This window comes from Oenanthe melanoleuca, chromosome 2, assembly GCF_029582105.1.
Source record: "Oenanthe melanoleuca isolate GR-GAL-2019-014 chromosome 2, OMel1.0, whole genome shotgun sequence".
Lineage (NCBI taxonomy): Eukaryota > Metazoa > Chordata > Aves > Passeriformes > Muscicapidae > Oenanthe > Oenanthe melanoleuca.
Genome location: NC_079335.1, coordinates 32,699,552 through 32,719,735, shown reverse-complemented (window position 1 = coordinate 32,719,735; position 20,184 = coordinate 32,699,552). Strand labels below are relative to the sequence as shown.

The 20,184-nt window shown below is 37.2% G+C and overlaps 1 protein-coding gene across 1 annotated transcript; it reads left to right on the top strand.

Annotated features, from left to right (window-relative positions):
• The first annotated feature begins 2,442 nt into the window (after positions 1 to 2,442).
• Positions 2,443 to 16,108, top strand: XKR9 (XK related 9). Its single transcript, XM_056485552.1, has 4 exons — positions 2,443 to 2,547; positions 5,896 to 6,438; positions 13,775 to 13,998; positions 15,121 to 16,108. Exons 2-4 carry the CDS (start codon positions 6,143 to 6,145, stop codon positions 15,762 to 15,764), a joined length of 1,164 nt encoding a protein of 387 aa, XP_056341527.1. The 5' UTR covers positions 2,443 to 2,547; positions 5,896 to 6,142; the 3' UTR covers positions 15,765 to 16,108.
• The last annotated feature ends 4,076 nt before the right edge of the window (positions 16,109 to 20,184 follow it).

Below are 20,184 nucleotides of genomic sequence, written 5' to 3'. Positions count from 1 at the left end.
TGGTACTTTCAACCCATTTTCAGTCTTCAGGTAAAGTTTAGTTTAGTCCTTAGAAAAAGCTGCTGCCTAACCCAAGGCAAGCTGTGTATTTAAGTGGCTTTCTATTTTTAAGAAAATTATGAATATTTAGAGAGAGTTTCCAAAATTATGTATCTGAATTTTATATGTCATTGATAACTCAGCAAGGTGCCATTATTTTTGACATTGCAAGGCTTTTTTCCCCCGAAATTAAGAATTGTTTGGGAAGCTGTAGACTTGTTCTCTGGGGAATACTTGTTACTACTCTTGCTGTCCTGTAGTAAAGCATTTTCTGATGTTAGGCAAGAGCTGTGAATTTGTTTCATCTGTAGGTGGCAGCAATGGTGCCTTTGGAGAATGAAATACAGGTTCTCTGATCATGATTTTCTGCATAAGCCCATCTGTTTGAAAAATCTGTTGTTTCTCTTATAATATAGAGGTTAATAGGCATGTAGTAAAAGTCCTGCTATTATGCTCTGATGTGGTACAGGAAAAGATGTATGTATACCCTTAAGTTCTTTCAGTTCTCTGACTGTTTTGTATTGTTAAATTTTTGAGGGAGAAAGGTAGGCTACCACTAAAAAAAACCAAAACCAGCTGAGTTTCCTAAATAATAAATTAATAAACCTGAATTAGATTGTTGGTGATATACAATGATTAATTTTGTAACAGCTAAGAGATACATGAGACACAGACTGATGTTTCTGAAAATACCACAAGGTTCGAATTTTTAGCACTCAAGAAATCTTTGAGTACTGGTACTTGGCTTTTTTTCACATTTTAAGTATTAATGTCGAGGATAAATGCCTCTCCACTGTGGCCTGATTGAACTAAGCACAAGCATGTAGTTCTGCAAAAATTAGTCAGAATCAATTGATACAAAATGTCTTGAGAGACTTTTCTTCATAGCCATTGGCACATGAATATCTCGTTATGAGGATTTTTTACTTGCAAATTTTTCTTTCTGTTTCATTATATTTTTATTCTTTTTATCTGGTACAGTGATAAGTAAAAAGACCTTAAACCAAAAAGAAGTGAAGCAGATTTTGCAGAGAGAAAGGCCGTGGGATGCAGGATTCCTCATGGGGTGGGGGGCAACATTGTATAGAAAATGTATAGATCAACAGTCAGATCAGCAGGTTTGTGCGAGGGGGATGATTAGGGGGAATGATGAAGGGCCTGGGATATTTCTTTAGTAAGGAAAGGCTGAAAGACCTGGTACTGCTAGTCTGTAGAAGAGAAGGCTCATCAATGCCTATGAATACTTCAAGCGTCCTTCCTACCACATTTGGAAGCAAATAAAAGGATATGTACTGAATACCATAGGAGATTTGTCACAACTGAGAATTGTGCTTGCTTTGATGCCAAGTCAAACCAGAAAGCAAATAGATCATCCAGCCAGTAATTTATCTTGTGGGTTGCTTGGTTGACACTCCAAGAATCAGGTACACAAACCTTTCCCCTCCCTCTGTGCCATAGAGTTTTTGTATTTTTTTTTTTTAAATTATAACAAAGATCATAGCAGTGGGTTTGTGACTTGGCTGACTTAATGGTCTTTCAAGCACTGCAAGGACTGCTTAGGACTAGGATGTTTCTAAAGTGTCAGAGAGAAGCAGGAAGGCACACAGGAAAAGACAAGGGTTGATATCACGTTCATTATGAAGACACTGAGGATTGTACCTCCTGTCCTAAGCTAGAAAAACTACAGGCTGAGGGTGAGCATCATCCTGTGCAGTGCAGTCACAGAGGCAGAATCACACCTGTGCCTTGTACCCTGCAGCTGTTTTAAACAGGCATAAAAATTTCATGTTGAGTACCAACAGCTCAGCTGGAGCAGACTCTTGCAAACACCTGTAGTTTTACCAGAGGAAAACAATTTTAATCACCTGTCCTTGGCCACATGCAATCTCTTCATTCATCATTACACAGAAAGGTTATCTTAAAGTGCATTGTAGTACAGTTTTTAATTATAGCCAAAAAGATTGTTCTTTTTGCATACATCTTTGGGATATATACATGAATATATATGAATGAATCAATATAAGCAAACATATGCATATAATCACACACATCTACACTTGTGTTTCCAGAAATATTTATTGGCTTTTGCTCAACAAGTCTAATGAACTAAAGTCTAAATTTTAAAATGAATACACAGACACAGAAACAGAGGCAAAGCAATTATTATTTTTTTTTTACTTTGATGAAGTAAATTGTTAAATGATTTTATTGAAGAGAAATTTATAATCTGTTAAACTTAGTATTTATTATTAACAGGGACTTCTATACCAAATTTTTAGAATACTATTTTTATAATGCAATCATACAAAGGACAGTTCTTAACAGATAGCAAATCATTAACTGTGTCACATGGTTTCCATATGATTTGAGTTTCACTTTGTGTTATATCAATAAGTCCTTTCATTTCCTTGGATTGCAAGTCTTATAAAGGTATGGATGGAAATCGATGAATATTGAAACCTACAGTTTTGGAAGTGAAAAAAACCTCTATCCATGGCCAGTATTAAGGTAACTGCATTTTAAAATGGATTTTTAAATATATAGTGAAAACCGAAACCTTGCTAATCTAATTTTAGTGTTTCTGCTTTATTACAGAATGATTCTGTATCACAAAAGAATTCAGTATGTTAGTTTTTAGAGGGGGCTTATATTTATGTTGACTGACAGTTTACTCTTTCTGCTCCTGTCATGTTAGATCTCATATAGTTAATAAGATTGGGGACAATTTAATTCTGATTGATACATGACACTCTCTCCTGTAGCACTTAATTGAACCCCACTTGGTACTGAGACCATGCTGCTTTTTGGAGTGCTATCAGGCATAAAATGTAGGGCATTAAAGGCTGGAATCTTTGACAGTGATTTCATGTGCACCTGTGAGCAGGTGTTGGTGCTTGGATTTGGAATTAAGACAATGGACATCTGTGATTACAGATTTTTGAGTCTCAGGTAGAATTTTTTTAGGTTGCCATGAGCAAAATATAAACCTTCTGTCTTTTCAGCTGTTCCAAGGCTCTTTCAGGACTAGAATCCTTATTCAAAATAATTGAGACAGTGAGGAAGCTGACATGCTTGCTAATGTGTGGCTCTTCATTTATCTCAGCTAACCTGATGGCTTCAAATAGCACCAAGATGTCCAGACAGGTCTGCAGACTGCTGACATGACAGTAGTTTGGACAGTAGGCCTGTCAGGAGTAGAAATCCCCTGGCTCACGGCTACTCTTCATACTGTTAGTTCAGAGGAGTCTGCCTGTAAAACTTCCTTTCTCATATTCCTCTTTGTGAAGTGCTTACGTACAGAAAGGATAGGGAGGCTGTAAAAAGGGAGGAATCCTGTTACCTTTTTTACTCATTTCAGTACAAGGTTAGAGGTTACTCCTTGACACTTGAATATCTGGTAGAGTATTAGTCATTAAATGTGAACCTTGTTATCTTGCCTAATTTGGCCATAAATTGTCTTCCAAAGAGCTTGCTGCTTGAATCCAGGTATTGATTAACCTGTTACTGTTGTGCTTCCTGGAACAATCAAATAGTGAACTTGCTTGTTTTGTTTTGTCTGATGTTTGTTTTTGTTTTTAATATGTTCTAAAAACTGTAGATACAGCTTGACAAAGGTGGTACTCAAGTTGCAGAATGACATGTTGTTATATAGAGTAAATACTGTTTCCTTTGAAATTTTCTTGAATAAACCCTAGTAATAAACTCTTAAGTTCATTCATACACAAATTTTCAGACATAAAATATTCAGAGTCACAAAACAATTGGGGTTGGAGGGACCTCTGAAGATCTTCTAATCCAAACCCCCTGCTGAAGCAGGTTCACCTGTAACAGATTGCACAGGATTGCATCCAGGCAGGTTTTGAATATCTCCAGAGAGACTCCACAATGATTGGGCAACTTGTTGCAGTGCTCTGTCACCCTCATAGTTAAGTTTTTTCTCATATTCAGATGGAACTCCCTGTATTTAAGTTTTTACCCATTGCCCTTTGTCCCATTGCTGGGCATCACTGAAAAGAGTCTGGTCCCATCTTCTTGACACCTGGCCTTAAGATATTTGTGTTCATTTATGAGACACCCTCTCAGCAGTCTCTTCTCCAGTTTGAACAAAACCAGCTCCCTCAGCCTGTCCTCATGAGAGAGATGTTCCAGTCCCCTAAACATCTTCATAACCCTCTGCCAGACCCTCTCCAGTAGTTCCTTGCCTATATTTGAACTGGGGGTCTCAGAACTGGACACAGTACCCCAGATGCAGCCTCACCAGGGCAGAGTAGAGGGGGAGAATAACCACTCTTGACCTGCTGGCCACACTGTTCACTTGCATCGCCATTTGCCTTCTTGGCCACACAGAGACATTGCTGGCTCATGGTTAACTTGTCTTTTTGTGTTTGTAAACACAGAGTTCAATTTATGCTGGACTTTGTACTGAAGTCCACTTCCCAGAATCTAACTGTGAATTGGATATAAATTGCATTAGTGATTTTCAAGAGATTAGTGGTATTTTATTGAAGAGAATAGGAAAGAACTGCAAAAGGATTCCAACTATCCCAGCTGCAAGATCACCTGATCTTTCTGACCTCTTCTGAGCCAGGACATGAAACCTAAGTAGGTTAGAAATAGCTAAGGCTTAGATCAAAAAAAATAATCCATAGACTCAGCACCTTTCCAGGCTGTTATGTTCCCGCTTGTCTTCATTAGGAAATTAAGCAGTTAAGTTTTCTTTTTTGGGTTTATACCTAGGTCACAGTGAAGATGAGCCCAGTCAACCCAAGCAAAGAACAGTCATTACCTTTGTTTATGGGTTATTAACCAATTCTCTCATTTCATTCCTCTGTGGCAGTGTGCCTGAACTCACAAAATCGAAAGGGACCTGCCTCCGCATGCCCTTTCCCTGCTCCAAGTTCCCTGGTGCAGCTGTTCCCCATGTATTGTCTGCAGCTGTTTGGCACTGGCACCAGCCCAGCCTTGGCATGTCCTGCATCCCATCCTTTGCATTTGCTGCCAGCAGCTTTTTACTAAGATATATAAATGAAATAAAGGGACTTCATTATTTTAACTTTATAGCGTTGCAGAGGTGAATGAGAAAAAGAAATGTACCACCTTTTAGCTTTTCTGTTTCGCCTGCCAAATACCACAGATCTACAGAGAAAAGACATATAAGGACTATGCAAGAGGTCACAAGAATCCTTGCAGTGTTGGGCATTGTAAAATGTATTCCTGACTACAAACTAATTACATTTGCATGAGCTATGTAGTTAAATCATCCGTGTGTAGCTACACACAGCTTAGAAGACATTTCTCAAAGAGCTATAGACTGGTCTTGCTCTGACTCCTTACAAACCTCTCTAACAGGAGAGCTGCAATCCTATTTAGCACTTTCCTACTGCATGTGGTAAACCAAGCAGGAATGATAAAAACAATGGACATATGCACACAAATGCAGTACTGCATTTGGAAACTGCCAAATGATGTTTATTCTGATGCCATGGTGTGTGCTCAAGACAAAGGTTTTCTCCATGTTTTGCACTGTGCACAGTAAAGGAGAAGAGTTCAGAAATGAAGAAAGTTCTGGGAAGGAATCAATCTTTTTTCCATAAGCTGCTTTTATGAACTTGCTTGTTTCTTAGTGTTTTGCCACTCTTAGGAATGATCTCAAGACCTGCTTGAGTGGAGAGTTGCTGTTTGGGAGAGTGGGTGATCTCAGCAGGTTCAGAAATGCAGCTCTCTTGGGCTGATTGTTCACCAGTATCTCAGCACATTCTGCATTTCGTACTTACCTGTTCAAATTGCTGTAGGATATTTTAAATGATGAAGATATTTTTGCTGCTAATCTTCCTTTTTTCTTCTTCTTCTTTCTAGGAATCAGTAATGAAGAATGACCCCATCAATTAAAAAGACAATTTACGTTTTCCAGAATAGATGTGTATTTTAGGAGTTAATTTAATATTTAAATCAAGAGCATGGGAAAAAGCAACTCTCTTTGCCATAATAAAAATGGATAACCCAACTTTCCTTTGTATGAAGCAATATGAACAGGTGATATTGTCAGGAAAAAGACTCCATTGTAGGAAAGCATTTAGATTCCTTTACATTTAGTGAGGAGAGAATGACAGTTGCAGTTTCACACATGATGAAATTTACCAAGCAGAATTTATTTTTTTTAGTTAGTGGAATGATAATTTATGTAGTTGATATAGGAGTTGACTTCTGGGTAGCTAGTAGATATTTCTGTCAAGGACAATATTCTTGGAGTATATTGATACTGTGTTTTAGAGGTCTTTCATCAATAATAACTCAGATATTCAGTTATGAGTGGTTTAAAAACGACTGGGAAGGTACTGATACTGGGAAGCTGAAATTGGTTTTTCTAGTTCATCTCTTTCATTGTGGAATTTTTATAAGGTAAGAACATTAAACACTTATTTTAAGATGAGAAATCATGGTGGTTTAGGACAATTCTTAAGAAGTGCTTAGTATGGCTTCAGGGACAAGACCAATTCTAGCCTTAACAACTACTGTTCCATGAAAGCAAATGGATTTTTGTCTGGTCATGCCAGTGATAAATTTTGTCAGGTTTTGATAGACATGTAGTTTGTCTTTCATATGCCTTGTAAATAATGATTTTTATCATTCACAACCCTACTTTGTTTGATTAATCAGCCATTTGAGGAGGCATACCTAATAAAAATTATTGTTTTGAAATGTACTGCTGTCATAACTGATAAATACGAGTTTTCAAGGTGATGTTATGCACGCTAAGCATTTGAGATAGCTGAAGAAGTAATGTTTGAACCTGAGTGTCTAACCATATAAGAAAACCCACTAAGATTCAGAAGAGATATGAGTAGCTGAATAGTTAGTCAGAATACCTGCAGCAGTCTTCCCACAGGGACTGACTTAATGGTGATAGGAAACTTTGTTTGCTTGGTGGATTACCTTAATTGTAAAGCAATCCACAAAACTCTTGGATTTACCTGAACTCATACCCTTTCCAAAGAATATCTCTTACCATGAATTTCTATAATTCTTTCCCAGAATTAACTCCATATTCTCTGACTGATTTATTATCTAGTAAACATTGTTTTGTCCTTTGCTTTGACAGTGTTGTCAGCTTGGTCACTTGTTCTTTATTGCACAAATGATATTTTCTCCAGTGCTGCTATTTATGCTTGGAAAATTTCCAAGATGTTATGTATAAGTTACAAAGTTCTTGCAGCCACTCCTCACAATTCAACTGTGGTAATGCGTGCTGTGAAGTATAAGCTGGTAACAGCAAGCTGGCATCTGTGCTTGTACCTTGGTGATTAACTATTAGATACTTTTATTATACCTATTTTCCTTGGGTGTATCAAGGTACAACTTCCTCCTGCTCTCCTTCTTAGTCATCTGATTTATGCAGTTAATTTAGACAAAGAGTCTCTCAGGTTTATTTGTGCAGTAAATGCATAAAAATAGATTCTGTCAAGTCAGGTCACACTTGTTAAGGTGAGATTCTTCAGAAGGTCATTTGGGGTAGAAACCTGTATTCTTCATTCAAAGAGAAAAATGAGGCCCTAACCAGTAAATAAGATTTAGTCTGTGAACTCTGGATGCTTGAAATTATAAAATGTGAATAAACCTTATCAAATTATCTTTTTTCATTTTTTCCTTTCTTTCTTTCCTTCTTCACTCTTTCATCTTCCTTTACACCTCCTGCTCCATCTTTGAGTTTAGACTCCTAGAATGGCTTGGTTTGGAAGGGGCCTTAAAAATCCACTCATTCCAGCCCTCCTGCTGTGGGCAGAGATACCTTCCACTTGACCAGGCTGATCAAAGCCCCATCCAAACTGGCATTGAACACTTCTGGGGATGGGGCATTCACAGCTTTTCTGGGCAACCTGTGAATAACCACCCTAACAGGAAAGAGTTTCATCCTGATATCTTGTCTTAGTCTACTGTCTTTCAGTTTGTAGCCATTCCCCCTTGTCATATCACTCCATGCTCTTGTACAAAGTCCCTCTTTGGCTTTCTTCTAGGCTGTCTTTAGGTACTGGAACTGCTGACTTACAAATTAGTACCCTTTGGGTACTGGAGGTTTGTGCAGTGCACAGGACAATGGGAATCAGCTTGGTTTTACTAACACACTGAAAGTGCTAAGTAATAAATATGAAAATCAATTTGCTATATATATACATATATACAATATATATAAAATCAGAGGAAAACAAAATTAAAAATATTTGTTACCTTAGAAGGCTTTAGTTTCTTTTTTTGGAAAGAGAGCATACCTGCAATTATATTTCATATGAAGTGGTATGCTCTGCAGGGAGACAAAATTAAGTTGAAACTGTACCTATTAACTATGCTGACTAAAATTATATTCAGCCTGACCCATCTAAATGGCTCACACAGATGTTTGTAGAATTGAGAACAGTCTTGACATAAGAGACAACATTAAGACAATAGCACAATCAGGGAATGTGGGGAAACGGGACATTTCCTTAGGGCACCATATGGATTCTGGAGCTGTCTGATGTGTAGCAGTGTCCTTCATCGGCCAAGGACACATCTGTGGGAGACTAAAAATTAGCAATTCATAACCTTTGCTGTCAGAATAGAAGGTTACATAGGCAGCAGCCACTGTGATACTCACAGCTGCTGTTGTGCCTCTTGATGCTTAAAGGTAGCCCAGAATGCCCTGCAACTTTGATAGAAGCAGATGTAGAAGATTTTTTTGCATATTTGTAAAAATTAATTCTAGGTCTGTGAGGCATCAGAGTAAATGTGAGTCCTTTGATGAACCGGGGGTTATTTCATTATATATTTCTAAAAGGCAGTGAGAGGAATTCAGAGCCATCATAGGTGATGGGCTGCAGGGTGGGCCGTGTTCTGAAGCAGTACCAGCTTGCAGCAGTCAGCACACCTGTGGGAGATGCACTCTGGAAAAGGAAGTCATGTGCTAAGTGACAGAGCTCTGGGAGGAGGTGAGTAGGTTGAGGAGTATCAGGGATAGAGAGACACATACACAGACTGCTAGAATCACACTCTGCCTTTCCTGTGACTCCCCTACCTTCACAGATACCCTGCATAACAGGTATGAGGCTCTGCAAGTGGAACTGAACAATAATGATGATGTTGGGTCATCTGGCTTGCAGATGTCACTGAGCTTACGTGTCAAATTCTTACTGCTCTCTACAAATGAAAGCAGGTTGTCATCAGGTGGGGGTCAGTCTCTTCTCTTAATTAACAAGTGACAGCATGAGAGGAAATGGCCTCAACTTACACTGGGAAAGTTTGGATTGGATATTAGGAAAACTTTCTTCACTGCATTGGAACAGGTGCCCAAGGAAGTGGGTGAGTCTCCATCTCTGGAGATATATAAAAGATATGTAGATGTGGCACTTAGGATATGGTTTAATGGTGGACTTGATAGTGCTAGAGCAGTGGCTGTTCTCAATGATATTAATGATCTTTTCCAAACTAAATGATTCTGTGATTCTATGTGTTTGATCATATTTTCTTAATATAAATTTACTGACCTAAGTATTGACTTAGTTGGATCAATTTCATGGATTAAATCCAAGTATTTTGATATTTAGAAGGTGAAATTTAACATGCGGCAGAGAGTAATTTTCCTTTGATAAGGATTTATACAATGCTGAAAGCTGTGACTGCATGATCAGAATTTTGACGTGACAATCATTATTGCCAGGCCACTCACACCCTGCCAATATGAATTCCTAAATGGCACACGAATATTTGTTGGTGTAGTTTGAGGAGATGGGATGTGTAGTATAATACTGGGATTGTGTTGCAAAGTCAGTGGACATCTGAGGGGAAGCATGTGGTATGGAAACATTGGCAAGGCAGCTTGCTTGTCACATGTGAAGGCTGTGAAGCAACAAAACAAAATAGCTGTCACCGCTGTGAATTCCAAGCCAGAGACAAAGCCTTCCTAATTTTACGGGATCAAACTTCATCACTTGTGAAATGATGATGAATATCTGGGAACATCTCAAGAACAGAGAGACAGTGGATCTGTGTTTCCAGGAGTGTTTATAACAAGGAGGAGCCCTGTCATCTGTATTCTCTGTAAAGCAACAGAAAGGCAGAAACCCTTTTTTTTGACTCCTGTCAAAGTGAATGATATTTAGAAACACTGGTAATTGTTTACCATTCACATATGACAATTCTAGTTGTAAAGACAACATAGGTTTTTTCTCTGTTGGCTTCCAAGTAGCTTATGTACCATGAAATAATGAAAAACATATTCTCTTTAAATAATTTATGGAGAAAAAGCAAATGATAAACCTGCATTTCTCTGTATTATTGGCACAACCATTTCACATTCCAGTTAGGATGTACCTCTCCACAAAATACATAACTAATCCAATACTTTCCATTAATGTGTTTTTTTTTACAGTTGTGGTACCTTTTTAAAAGACTTTTTACAGTTTATGAATATTGAAGCACAGAACTTCTATAGCAATAGATATATTACAGGAAATTAGGTTAGAGAAGTATAGCTATAATAGTTTCAGAGCAGGCACAGGGTTTAACTGAGCTGTGGTCATGATAAAGGAGAAAATTTAAACCTGACCTATGCTTTAGTATGGACTGAGCTTTGCCCTAGGCTAGGAACATAGTTCAACACTGGGTCTAAAAGTTGACAATGAGCCCCTCCTTAGAGGTCATATTCCAAAGGTACAGATGAGAATGAGATTGTAAATACAAAATACTCTTAAAACATGAAAATTTGTCACAGTGAACTTACAGTAAGTGACATAAGCACATGGAGCTCAGAGAATGCCACCCTGCTTAATTCTGTGGAGTCACCATCCCTGGATGTGTTTAAGAAAAGGCTGAATGTGGCACTCCATGCCATGGTTTAGTTGAGGTGTTAGAGCATGGGTCGGACTTGATGATCTTGAAGGTCTCTTCAAACTTAGTCATTCTGTGAATTCTGTGAATTAATACATAATCAAAGAGCGGTAGAAGTATTTGGACTTTACTAGAAAAAAATAATGTATTCTATAAAGTGTTCAAAGTCAGAAGTGGACTAACCAAAACCTAGCTACAACTAGTGACAAATAACAATATAACATCTTATAACAATCTTATAACAATATAAACCTAATGCTCAGAAGGAATGAGCTTTGAAAACTGACAAGTGATTTCAGGTATGCATTCAGCTACATATATTTATGTAAAATACTCCTTTTAGGATATTTCTTGCCTTGCATATCACCTCCCATCTCGGCTGTGAGCTCTGCAGCTTGAAATTTGTGCAGCTGGTTTCCACTTTTTGCTGCTTGGACAAACACAGGCTCTGGTGAATTAATCCATGGACAATGAGCAGATCAGTCTAGTCTATTTTTTTTTTCTTGAAAACATTGCAAACTTTCCAGATTTTTACATCTCAGATGGAAGAAACAGATGTTTTTGAATACTAATTGTTTTACAAGCAGAAAAAAACTTTAGATGCCTTGCCAAACAGTTCAGTTCTTTGCTTATGAGTGACTATTCAGGGAAAAATAAGATAAATACACAAAACCATAAAAATAAAAATGAGTTTCCTTTGAGAGGAAATAATGGATCTAGAGCCAGCTCATGGACAGTGTGGCAGGGATGCTGTCTGTGAATCTCTGCAAGGAGAAAAGCAAAGGCTCATCCATTGAGGCTCTTGAGTAGTAACAAAGCTTCTCCACACCTACTCCTGCTGTTGTTTCCATGTTGCAATTCTCACTTGTATGGCCAGCATGCCTTAAAACAAACCAGGGAGTAAGTCAAGAATGCTCTAGCATGCCCTGAACCCAGGAACTGACAACCCTGGCTGTCTTGCTTGTAGCTGCCTTCCCTGTGGTCAAGGATTTGGTCTTTAAAGGTGGTAAAGGTGTAAAACTTTTAACCTCTGAAGGAGTCAGGGGTTCTTCCCAGCTCCCTTAGTAAGGAGAAGAGCACTGTGCCGCAGTGTTACAGTGGGAATAGAAATCCTGTGAGATCTGACTGTCTGATGATCTGCTGCCCTCTGTTCTCTACATACGGTAAATGCAGCGGGGCAGGTTTCATCAGGTCCGTGGTGTGTGTGATCCCGTGGATGCTCAGGCTGCACTTTAGCATGAATCCTGACGTTATCTCAGGTGGTGTCTTAGGGAATGTAAGTAGGAGTCAAGTTAAGGCATAGCACCTTGCCTTTCTCAGCCTGTGTATTAGCAGTCTTGTACAACTGTCTAAGATAACCAAGAGTTGGCCTGTGGTGTTCTGCTCAATTTCTCAAGAAAATAGATCCAAATGAATGATGCAACTGTCATAATTTATTTACTAAATTAGTTTTTCTTTTGATGAGGAAGGGCTGTAGTAGTCTTTGCAAGGCTAGAAAAATGAGCTGAATAACAGTGAGTTTTCTTTAAAAGGGACTACTTATGCTGTCCTTCCGGCTGGTTATAGTCAAAACGGGTTCATTGGAGAAAAATGTTAGAAGCTCAAAACATCTGGGAGCTAAGTCGACAGAAACAGGTTCGGAAGGGATGTCTGAAGGCTGCTATGATCAAAATCCTGTTTATGGACAAACACGTGGATTTATATATGTATAAAGCCAATAACTTAATATAAGTGAAATTCTAACAGTTGATTCCAAGAATTATTATTAATCTAGATCTATTTATTACACAAAAAGAGAGAATATTTCTATGCATGCATGCAAAAATCTTCAGTAATAATACTACTAATACTAATACTAATACTAATACTAATACTAATACTAATACTAATGCTAATGCTACTACTACTAATGTTAAAATTGTTGCACACATATTTTTTCATTCCTATCCTTTTTTCAAGCCATCCCTTATCATGCTATGCATGTGCTTTTCTACACTGTGTCCTATCTCTCCACATCTCAGGACCTCTGCTATCACAGCAAGACTAGATTTCTCTATACTACATCATCATGTATGTAATAAATATCTCATTTGATACATATTTGTATCAAATACATATCATATCATATCATATCAGCCTGTTCCTGTTACCTACGTATATATATATACTCATAACTGACTAGTTCCATGTATCTTTGCATTTACTGCCCTTTTAAAGGAAGTGTTAATTCAGGCTTAATTAAAAATAAACCAGAACTGTTCTAAAAGTCCTTCAGGTGCACTCATTTGCCAAGGCAAATGGCTTCTTCATCTAAAACCACTCAGATTGTTAACAGAATCTTTCAACTTGGGAATCTATGTGTCTTGAAAGCTATTTTCTGAAATAAGTCTTGCTGATTATTTAGAAAGTAACAATGTAGTAGTTTTTTTAAAGTCTGCTTTATGTTTGCAGTTCATCAGGAATTATACTTGGGGTTTATGGATCTATATTCTGCTTACATAGATGTGGATGTTCACAGCTGGATATTCATTAATACCCTGGAGAGGATATAAGGAAAGTGAATGAGTATCTCAAAGAGAGACTGAGGAAAGATACTAAGTTAATTTTCAGAAATGCAGTAATTTAAAGAAATAAGAACCTAACAAAATAAAGCTTGTAATCTTTATTCAGATAAGTTTCATTCTGTTTTAATAGTTTTCTTATTGCATGGTATTGCTGGGCTTAAATGATTCTCAGATATCCCTGATACCAGACAGATATCAGACAAAATTTTACCTGAGTAGAACATGGAAAAAGTAGTAAGGCTGTATAATTTTATTGACTTTGTCTTCTAAATGTTGTCTAATGGCTGTCTAATCAATTGTCCTTTTCAAAATAGGTATTGGTTTGCTTTGAAATATGGTTGTCAAGCTGCATTTAAACAAACAAGTAGCAGAGGTGCATCAGAAGCAGACCCTTCCAGCTTCATTCAAAAACAGGCTATTGATGCAGTGACTGATATTAACATGCTCAGGGTGTTCAAGACTTTTCTTGAGACCACACCACAACTTTTTCTTCAGATTTACATCCTCTTGGGACATGGCAAAACTAATTTCTATCAATGTAAGTCTGTCTTTTTCCTTCTGTTGCAAGTTGAGTATCTTACATAAAAATCCAACTCATGACTGCATAACATTTTAAACATACCTTGGAAAACATTTTCCACTGTATTATGACTCTGTATTTAATTAGAATTTCTGTCTAGTAGATGGTCCATTGTGCCATATTGATGAGAAGATTTCACTGTAAAAATGAAAAGTCATATATGAATACTGTACATCATAATTATAAAATGTCATTAATATCTAATAGAAACATAATGATGCATCAATTGAAAATAAGCTCTTAAGTGCAATTAGCATGTAAATTGCAGAGCAGTTTGTTATGTGGGGTTTTGCTTACAGATTATTTTAAAACTGCTATTGGCATTTGGAAATCAATAACACAATTAAAGCAGCCCCATGAGCTGTCACTATCACCCATGTTACAGGTGAGGGACAGAGTCAAAACTAAATCTGAGGATATGCCAGTATTGTAGAATGCAACATGGTGAAGAGATACTAGTTTAACTCTGAGAAGCAAGACATCAGCTGTACCATTTCCAGCTCTAAAACTAGCAGAATTATTGGCAGAACATTGAATTATTCAGGGTTTTTGGAATTTATCTAATCAAATGGGGATACAGCATTGATGTTTAGTGTTCCTTCAAAGCCCATGGAGTCAAAATTTACTCATGGAAAAGGATCAAGCAAGTCCCATCTTGGATATGACCACGTGAAAGATCAAGTCTTAGTTACAGATTTCTACATTTTACACACAGCAGACTCACATATATTGGTTGCTGAAACTTAAATTTTTATGGTCTATTTACAATACTTTGGGAATTTTTAAGTCACCTCTGTATGGAGATGGCAAATATGACGTGCAACTTAGGCAAGGCCATTAAGGACCAGGGGCTGGGCAGGATAACATAAGTGTACCAAACACCATCAGATTCCTAGATTTAAGTAACTAAAATATGCCTCAAAATTAGCATGAATTGCATTGGAGCTGAGAGTAAGTATAAAACTGGGATAAAGAGAGTGATAGGAGAGCATGACATTTTCTAAAGCTTCATTCAGAAATCACAGTGTAAAATACGATCTTTTTCTCTGATTTAACATTTTTTCCTTGTGTTTTGTTTAGATGCTGCCATTATTATGTCTTTTTGTGGTATCTCCTTATCAATGGTTGATTATCAGATATCACTACGAAAATCTCTGCCTGACAAAGATGAATTTCGTGTGCTTTCCAAGTTCACCTATCTCTTCTATAAATTGCTTACCATCACTTCTTGGATGCTCAGTATTTCACTGATCACTCTACTAAGTGTCAGAACTTCTGTATTTCTACTGATATTTCTTTGGATCTGTGGCTTCATTTGGACTTTGAAACAGCATACAACATTTTGCAAGTCTAAGAAGATGGAATATCTGTACAGAACTGTAGTTGGAATAATTCTAATTTTTTCATTTTTTAACATAAAGGGGAGAAGAACAAAAGTTTGCATTTCTATTTATTATGCTACTCACACTGTAGTGACTCTAGGTATTTTGTTTGTATATATCTTCTGGAAACCTTCCATTATCAAAGAAATATGTTTTATAATTGTAAGCATCTTAACTATTTCGAGTCTGGTGTTAGGAATTATTTTTCTTGTTGTGTATTACAGCCATTTTCATCCCACTACTTATTGCACACATCAGGCATGTTCAGATGAAGTTGATGAAGTGGCATGGCAAAAAGACAGAATGGAAACTGGTAGATTTCAGAATTTCTTAATGCAATGAGCAATTCAGTGTTTTGATTGTTTGTTTGTTTGTTTGTTTGTTTGTTTGTTTTTTGTTTAGGTTATTTTTGTAGCCTTAGAAGCAAATTCTTGCTGGACAGTGTGTTTGTCATTATTACTTATGTTATCATCACTGAGGAGTACATAGTGGACCAGAGTTTTTTGCTTTGAATAACTATTTGTTTTCCATGATATAAAGACTTTGTAACATGAAAGTTACTTTTGGCAAAGAAATTATTGAATCTGTTCATCCAACACAATTCACAGTTTTAGTTTTTTAGCAATGCAAATGTAACATAGGAAAAGCTGAGAGTTAATTAAATGAAATTTAGCATTAAGCCCCCATTCTATGAACTTATGTTGATTTTGTCAAAAACAAGGCTTGTTTGGGTTTTTATTGGTTTTTTTTTCTTGCTGGAAGGGAGAAGAGTGCTTTTTAAATAACTGAGGGCAGTGATCAGTTTTCTGCTTCTCCCCATTACTGTAAGAGCTGCAGTCCTTCATGCTAACACACTGTACTGCCTTCTCCCTGAACATCTCCTCCAGAAGAATAGCTTTGATTTATGGCTCAGTCACTGTCTTGCCACAAGGAAATTTGGGGAGATATTTTCAAGCATTTTATCATCTAGGTGTTTTAATGACTTCTTTGTTGTTTTTGTTCTGTTAATCTTTCACACAATCTTCTGTATTTAGGGGTGATGCCAGCTTGTTCTGGGTTAAAACAGCATCCTGAGTGATTTATGAATGGCAACAGGAGTCATGTATACAAATAAGAACTATCTTCCATGAAGCTTTCTTCTCCTTTGGGCTCTGAGATGTAACACTTTAAATGCTGATTTCCACTGAAATATGAGGCTATGCAGGGCAGGCAGTGGTGCAGCGTCTTCTGCCTTTATCACTGGAAAAAAGAGGAGCAACTATTCTGATAACTTGCACTCACAGGGGCTGGCAAAAGATAAAACTAGCTTGCCCATCAAGACTTTTTGGCAGAAGGCAGAGTGTTCAAATGCTAAATCTACAACAATAAAATAAGGTTGATAGCCACAGTTTCTTCAGAAATAAAATCTCAGAGGGAGTATTTCAGAGCTGCTGTGTTTTAAATCTGTATTATGAAATCTGGGGCTCTTTCTCTCCCCTCCTTTCTCCTTCCATTAAGTGACATTTGCAGTTAGACTAGCCACAGGCAAAGGTAGGGAACTAGGTTTGAGAAAGGGGACTAGAGATAAGAAAAACTGATAAACTTTGCCAGGAACCAAATCTGTTAATATTATTTACTGACAATAAACTTCTGTGAAACTCTGGGGGAAGGGCTGAAGCTTGGGTTGATAATTAGGGTGCTTAAGAGCTGTGTCTTGTGTGTTTTGTGTCAAGCTCATGAACTGCAGACTGCTTTTTTCTTGTTACTTTTCCAGCCTCACCAGAGCTCAGGGAAAGTTTCTAAACAGGTTTCTTTCCTGTTCCATGTCCACACTACTCTTTACCAGGCCAACCACTTACATCTCCTTGATCCTATACAAGGAAATTAATTTCTATATGTGTAGTTTGGACTGAATGGTCTGCCTTTCTGAGGCTACACATGAGAAATTGATGTAGTGAAGAAGAGTTTACTTCTAAAATCCTTCATTCCTGCTTAGGGGTAAAAAATGTGGTACAGAAGTTAAGACAGAAAAGCACAGTCCATGAGACAAGGTGATAGTTTTACTAAAATTGGTATAAAAAACAGTACCTTCACTTCTTTTACTCTGGAAGAGAGATATCCAGATTTCTTAGCCCTGGAACATCTTCTTGGGTAAGAAACCCAAGGCTTTCATACACCATAATTGTCCTAAGTTCTGTCTTCTTTTTTGCAGAATGTTTATTACTGGTGATGGTGTCCTTGGCAGCAAAGTGCAAGCCTGGTTTTAGGCTGAATGCACTCTCATTTTGCTATGGAAAAAATAGAATCCTAAATAGTGAAGACAATCCATATATTGCTTCCCTCACTTTTACTGTTTGTCAGTCTAAAATCCTGAGAAGGGACTAGGGCAAGGGATGGTGGAAAATGGAGAATATTATCTCTATCTTGCAGAAAATGACAAAATGTTGTCTAGCTATTTTTCAGAAGATGACCTCAGACTTTATACAAGGTCTGAGAAGTAGATCTCTGGGGAAATATGAAGTCCTAGTGTGGGCAATTCAGCCCTGGGGCCTCCAAGTTTTCTGCTTACTGCCAGAAATCTGGAGCCTGCGTTGCTCCTGAGGAAAATTAGCTTTTGGTGTAACAAAATAATTGTCTTGGTGGTTTTTTTCTCCTTTCAATGAACTGACAAATTCCAAAAAGAAGTCTTTCATTGTCATCTTTCTGGCCAATTCCTAACACTCATTTTCTCTCAGGAGAGAAAAGCTGAACATTGTGCTGCCTTCTGTTCTCCTTATGTCTCCTCACTCTCTCTTTTGTACTCCTAAGAAGAATATTACACTGAAGTTGAGTTGGTGAGAAAAACATCTAGGTAGCTATTTATATCACTCTAATTTAAATGCACACCAAACCAAATTACTTCAATTTCAATCCTTATTTTATGCTTTTAAATCCTAGTGGATATAAATTTAGCCATACCCTAAACCTGGAAATGGTAATTTGAGAAATAATTTAGATTATTTTCATAAATCTTGAAGATCTTCAGTGTCCTTCCACCAATATGTCTCCATTTTGCTGTCATCAATCAAGGGGGCCTCAGATGGGAATTCCTGGTGGCTTGCTCCCAGTAAATTTTTATCTACAGGGGAATATTATGAGAATAAAAATTTTTAACTTTGACCTTGAGTTCAACATTTTCACTTGATTCCCTTCATTTTCACAGTTAAGAAAGTGGCTTCTCATTCATCTGGTTGTTCTAGCTCAGAATTACTGTAGGAGGGAGGATAAGGAAGCACATGAATTGACTCCAGACACATTTCATATCACAAGTGACCACTTCAGACAAAACAAAAAAAGCCCCACTTCACCTGGGTGTAAAGTTCAAACAATAGACTTCATATATATCCTTTCTGCTTCCCAACTACCCTTAAAATTCAGCTGCCACTCAGTTCATGCATTGCACTTGACCTTGTCATTTTAATCTAACAGCAAATTGAAAACAAATGGGTTTTTTTCCCTTTTTTTCCTTGTGTTAAATATGCCCATTACATCTTACAAAAAGTATTTTAATAAGTTAAATAAAATTAATAAACAATTTCTTCCTGTTTTGACTACTGTCAGACCTGGGTAAGAAGAACAACATCCAACAGAATTGTTTTAATTATCCTACTAATATTCAACGTGCCATTTGATGGCATGGGTGAGCTCACCTGATGTACCACTGATAGCACTGATTTATGAAGCCATAATTGGGTTTCCAATAAACATTTGTCAAAATAATGTATTCATTCAAACCAAAACCTTCTTTATTTATTCATATAAAAGAGCACTTAACTTTCAACAAAGAATTGCCTGCCATCAAAAACACTCCATAAACGGGGGAAATTTATGAAGATACAGTACCAGAGGGTGATGGGTGGAAGACTAAAGTTCACTTTAACCCTTTAAAGAGCTGAGTTCTACTTCTTGCTTGGTACTGGTACTGTATGTATTTCTCACTAAAAGCCTCAAGCCCAAACATTAAGCTTTGTATATTTACACATGAAAGTACCATCTCTTGTTTCTACCATTGAGTAGTATATCTCAAAAAGACTGTTTCAGAACTAACATCTCCTATTTTTATTGTACAGTCTAGAAGCATGCACACAGCTCAAAGTTCTTTAGGCTTACCTACATTCTGTCCACAGTTTCCACCATGTGTACATTCTTCCAAAATAGCAACATATCTTATCTTAATTTGAGGTAGTACCTTGTATTTGCCATTCATTCCAACCAAAGAATGTTCTACCTCTTTGCACTCTTCTCTATTTCCTTAGCACTTTAGTTTAATTTTACAGAATTTTAGTAGAAGAATAGCAAAGTAGATGAGCTGTGCTATTGATATTTGAATGCAGTGCTAACCCCTTGGAGTCCATCTTCAACAAAAACATGTTCTTCTTTTACCTCCAGTTGGCTAACATATAACAAATACAAGTCACCGAAGGTTCCCACTATGCAAATCTTAATGTTTATTAGCTTAGTAAAATGTAGACCTTGGTGGAATAGGGAGTGTTTCTTCAAAATTAATGTAGCTTACTAGCACCTGTTGAAAATACAAACTGCACTAGCCTTCCTATGACTGTATTCTGGTTTCCATATTTTAGCATGCTTATTTCCAACAGTGAACACAGATGTAAATAACAGAGTAGAATGAGAGAGAATAGGAAGATTTCCAAGCGCATGTTCATGTCTCAGGAACTCTGGTGTGATTTTGCTAATTCTCAATACAAATATGTCAATATCATTGCCATTATCATTACAGCTT

Coding starts and splice junctions, on each gene's coding strand:
- XKR9 (XM_056485552.1), top strand. CDS start 6,143: ATGACAGTTGCAGTTTCACACATGATGAAATTTACCAAGCAGAATTTA. Junction 6,439..13,774: donor CATTGTGGAATTTTTATAAG/GTAAGAACATTA, acceptor TTTTCAAAATAG/GTATTGGTTTGCTTTGAAAT. Junction 13,999..15,120: donor CAAAACTAATTTCTATCAAT/GTAAGTCTGTCT, acceptor TGTTTTGTTTAG/ATGCTGCCATTATTATGTCT.